General features: G+C 59.3%; 2 protein-coding genes across 2 annotated transcripts in view; one reads left to right on the forward strand and one right to left on the reverse strand.

Annotated features, from left to right (window-relative positions):
- The window catches only part of SDRG_12517 (hypothetical protein), a 3,761-nt gene extending 2,649 nt beyond the window's left edge, over window positions 1–1,112 (reverse strand). The window contains exons 1-4 of the mRNA XM_008618589.1: window positions 881–1,112; window positions 786–834; window positions 464–736; window positions 9–416 (exon numbers count right to left, since the gene is read on the reverse strand). Of these exons, the coding sequence (XP_008616811.1) occupies window positions 9–416; window positions 464–736; window positions 786–834; window positions 881–1,092 (942 nt within the window). The 5' untranslated portion in view covers window positions 1,093–1,112. The remainder of the gene's footprint in view (window positions 1–8; window positions 417–463; window positions 737–785; window positions 835–880) is intronic.
- Window positions 1,113–1,537: 425 nt separating this feature from the next.
- On the forward strand, window positions 1,538–3,119 carry SDRG_12518 (hypothetical protein). The gene is made up of 8 exons (XM_008618590.1): window positions 1,538–1,865; window positions 1,916–1,995; window positions 2,046–2,166; window positions 2,219–2,269; window positions 2,314–2,469; window positions 2,527–2,802; window positions 2,847–2,901; window positions 2,950–3,119. The coding sequence occupies exons 1-8, from the start codon at window positions 1,557–1,559 to the stop codon at window positions 3,048–3,050; spliced, it is 1,149 nt and encodes a 382-aa protein (XP_008616812.1). The 5' UTR covers window positions 1,538–1,556; the 3' UTR covers window positions 3,051–3,119.

The following is a 3,119-nucleotide window of genomic DNA, read 5'->3' on the forward strand; positions in this document are numbered from 1 at the left end:
GGCAGCACGTGGGCTTGGACCCACTTGGTCTGCGCGGCGGCGTCGCCGCTCACGCCATCGTCCGGCCCTTCCAGCTCCACAAGCGGCGCGGCCACGCGCGGTGGCACGACTACCGACGGCGCAATCTTAACGGCCTTCGCCGCTTCAAATTGCGAGAGGACGTTGTCGTTGATGTAGGCGAGATGCTCCGACAACGCAAAGTTACCGTACGAGTAGAAGAGGGCATTCGACGGGTGGTAGTGCGTCGCATGGAAGGCCTTGAGCTCGTCATGCGACAGCGACGGAATGACAGTCGGGTCGCCGCCGCTCACGTGAGCATAGACGCTGTCCGTCGGCATCACATGCTGCTGCAAACGCGTCGCAAAGAGCGTGTCGCTGTCCGAGAGCGTGCCCTTCATCTCGTTGAAGACGACACCCTAATGTTGTCATTTTCAACAGCGTGCTCCCTAGTACGTCGTCGTACCTTGTACTGCAGGTGGCCCGTCGTCTCGTCGAGCGCGAGACGGTGGCCTTCCTGAAGAAAGTCCAATTCGCGCAGCCGCGGAAAAAAGGTTGCGTCCAAGTAGACACGGAGGAGGTTGTCGAAATCCGTGCGGTTGGTCGTTGCGAACGGGTACATGGTGTGGTCGGCGCCGGTCATCGCGTTCATAAAGTTGTTGAGACTGCGCTTGAGCATGTTGAAGAACGGGTCGCGGACCGGGTACTGCTTGGAGCCACAGAGCACGAGGTGCTCGAGCTACGCCATCGACATGAGCGAATCCATGGGCTCGACCGAGCGGATGTACAATGTGCGCAATGCCATTCGACGACGTCGGCGGCGTGCGAAAGTTGACGCTACATGATGCAAGCTGAGAGTCAATGCGTCGCGCGCTGGACGCACCTAAAGACGTTGTTGCTGTCGACGCTGTCAATGTGCAAGTAGTCGGCCTTGGTCGCTTCGTGCTGGAGCTGGATCGCGGTGATCGAGTACTCGGGAATCGCTTCCTTGCGCACCACCTTGAAGCCATGCGTCGTCGACCCGACCGCGTACGCGTCCACGGTCGTCGAGAGGCGCCGCGTGGCGCGCGCAAACCGCGTCGCTCGGAGCAGCATGCTGACCTTCGTGACGATTCGACAAGTTCATTGGTCGATTGCCTTTGCTACGACCAGCTAATTACACGCCCCTTAAATAGGCCATTCGCCAAAGGTATCGCCGCCTTGGCAAGCGACGTCGCCGAGCCCTCGCGCCTTTCACGCGTCGCCGGTCGTGTTTTTCACGCAACCAGAACCGTTCACAGAGGCCATGACGGTACATGCGGCATGGACCCGCGCCGGTGCGTGGACAGACGCCGCCGCCGAGGTTGCGTTGCGTGGGGTTAGCCTTGCACTGGACTGGTTGTTTGTATACCACAACACACTATATCCGTGCCAATACGTGTTACACTATAACCTGAACAAGTACGGCATGTACTATTTTATTATACTAATGATTGTATGGAGCTTGCCCTGTGAGTTGCATATTATCGACGGGAAATACTGTGCCGCTCACACTGCGCAAGTGGCGACGAAGAGCCACGATGTTGAAGGAAGAAGACCCGCTCATTGAGCTCATCCGCGAATGGATCATGGCGCCGATCGACGAGTCGGCTGGCCTCCAGCTCACCATCATGGAGGTCTTCACGCTCGTTGAAGAGATGATCAACGAGCACGTGCTCGAGCCGCACGGCAGCCGCCTCCGCAAGTACATCCCCAAGGTCCGGCGCATCTTTGCGCCCATGAAGCTCATGGACGCGGTCCACATGTACGACGAGTCGACGCACTTCTCCAAGCGCAAGCGCGTCGCACCGACGTTCAAGGAAGTCCGCCACATTCTCAACCTCGCGACCGTACGCCTACCACAGGCTTGCATGAGGACGCATGATGCCACGGCTCGTAGATCCACGCGATTGCGCCGACGCTCAAGATGGTGACGTTCGACGCCGACGATACCATCTACGAAGACGGCGGCACCATTAGGTACACAAACGTCATCTTCTTTGCGAAGCGCCTTCTTATACTTGTGCTAGCGCCTCGTCCGAGATGGTGCAGGTCATTGTCGGCCTCTTGCAAAAGGGCATCGTGGTCTCACTCGTCACGGCAGCCGGGTACCCGAACGAGCCCGCGCGGTACGAAGCGCGTCTGCACGGCGTACGTCCTTGCAACTCCCATGCACCTTGCGTCATGCTACGTACACCACTAGATCCTCGAAGTGCTCGCAGGCCTCACGCCGGCCGAGCGCTCGCGCTTCCATGTACACGACGATTCTCGACGCTACCAGGCTTAGCGCCTCCGTAGGTCATGGGCGGCGAGTGCAACTACCTCCATGTGACCGAGACTTGCGCGACGACTGGCAAGGTCTCGCTGCGCGTTGTGCCCGGCCGCGAGTGGAAGGACGGTCGGGGCGAGCGCTGGGACCAGGCCGAAGTCGACCAGCTCCTCGATGTTGCCGAGGTTGTCTTCTATCTCCACCTCGAATCTCAATCTCAATCTTGACATTCAACTGCGTAGAAAGTGCTGATCGAAATGGTCGATACGTTTCAGCTCACGGCGGCAGTCCTTCGCAAGGAGCGCGCGATTGGCATCTACAACACGTCGACGACCAAGCGGCTCTGCTACGAGACGCTCGAGGAAATCGCGCTCACCGTGCAGCACGCACTCAAGGACCACTCGATCCCGCACTGCGCGTTCAACGGCGGCAACGACGTCTTTGTCGACATTGGCAACAAGGCGCTCGGTATCTCAGCGCTGCAGGCGTTTGTGGGCGACCGCCTCCCGACGCCGCAGGTACTAGTACCGACCTTGCACCTGCACCTTACAATAAGTGCTAGACGTTGCTGGCCGGCCACGAATGCCTCCATGTCGGCGACCGCTTTACGCGCACCGGTAGACGCGCTATGCGACGAGTGGGAACTCATGACGTGGCGTGCGTAGGCAACGACACGCGCTCGCGCGACGTCGCGTCGACCGTGTGGGTCTCCAACCCCGAAGAGACGGGTTACATCATGAAGACGCTGCTGCAGACGTTGCCGTAGACCCGAGTTATATGGACAGAGTGTCCTTCCTAATGCGAACCCTTAAAGCATGCTTGCGGTGAACGTAGC

This window comes from Saprolegnia diclina (genome assembly GCF_000281045.1).
Source record: "Saprolegnia diclina VS20 unplaced genomic scaffold supercont1.50, whole genome shotgun sequence".
NCBI classification, from domain to species: Eukaryota; Oomycota; class Saprolegniomycetes; order Saprolegniales; family Saprolegniaceae; genus Saprolegnia; species Saprolegnia diclina.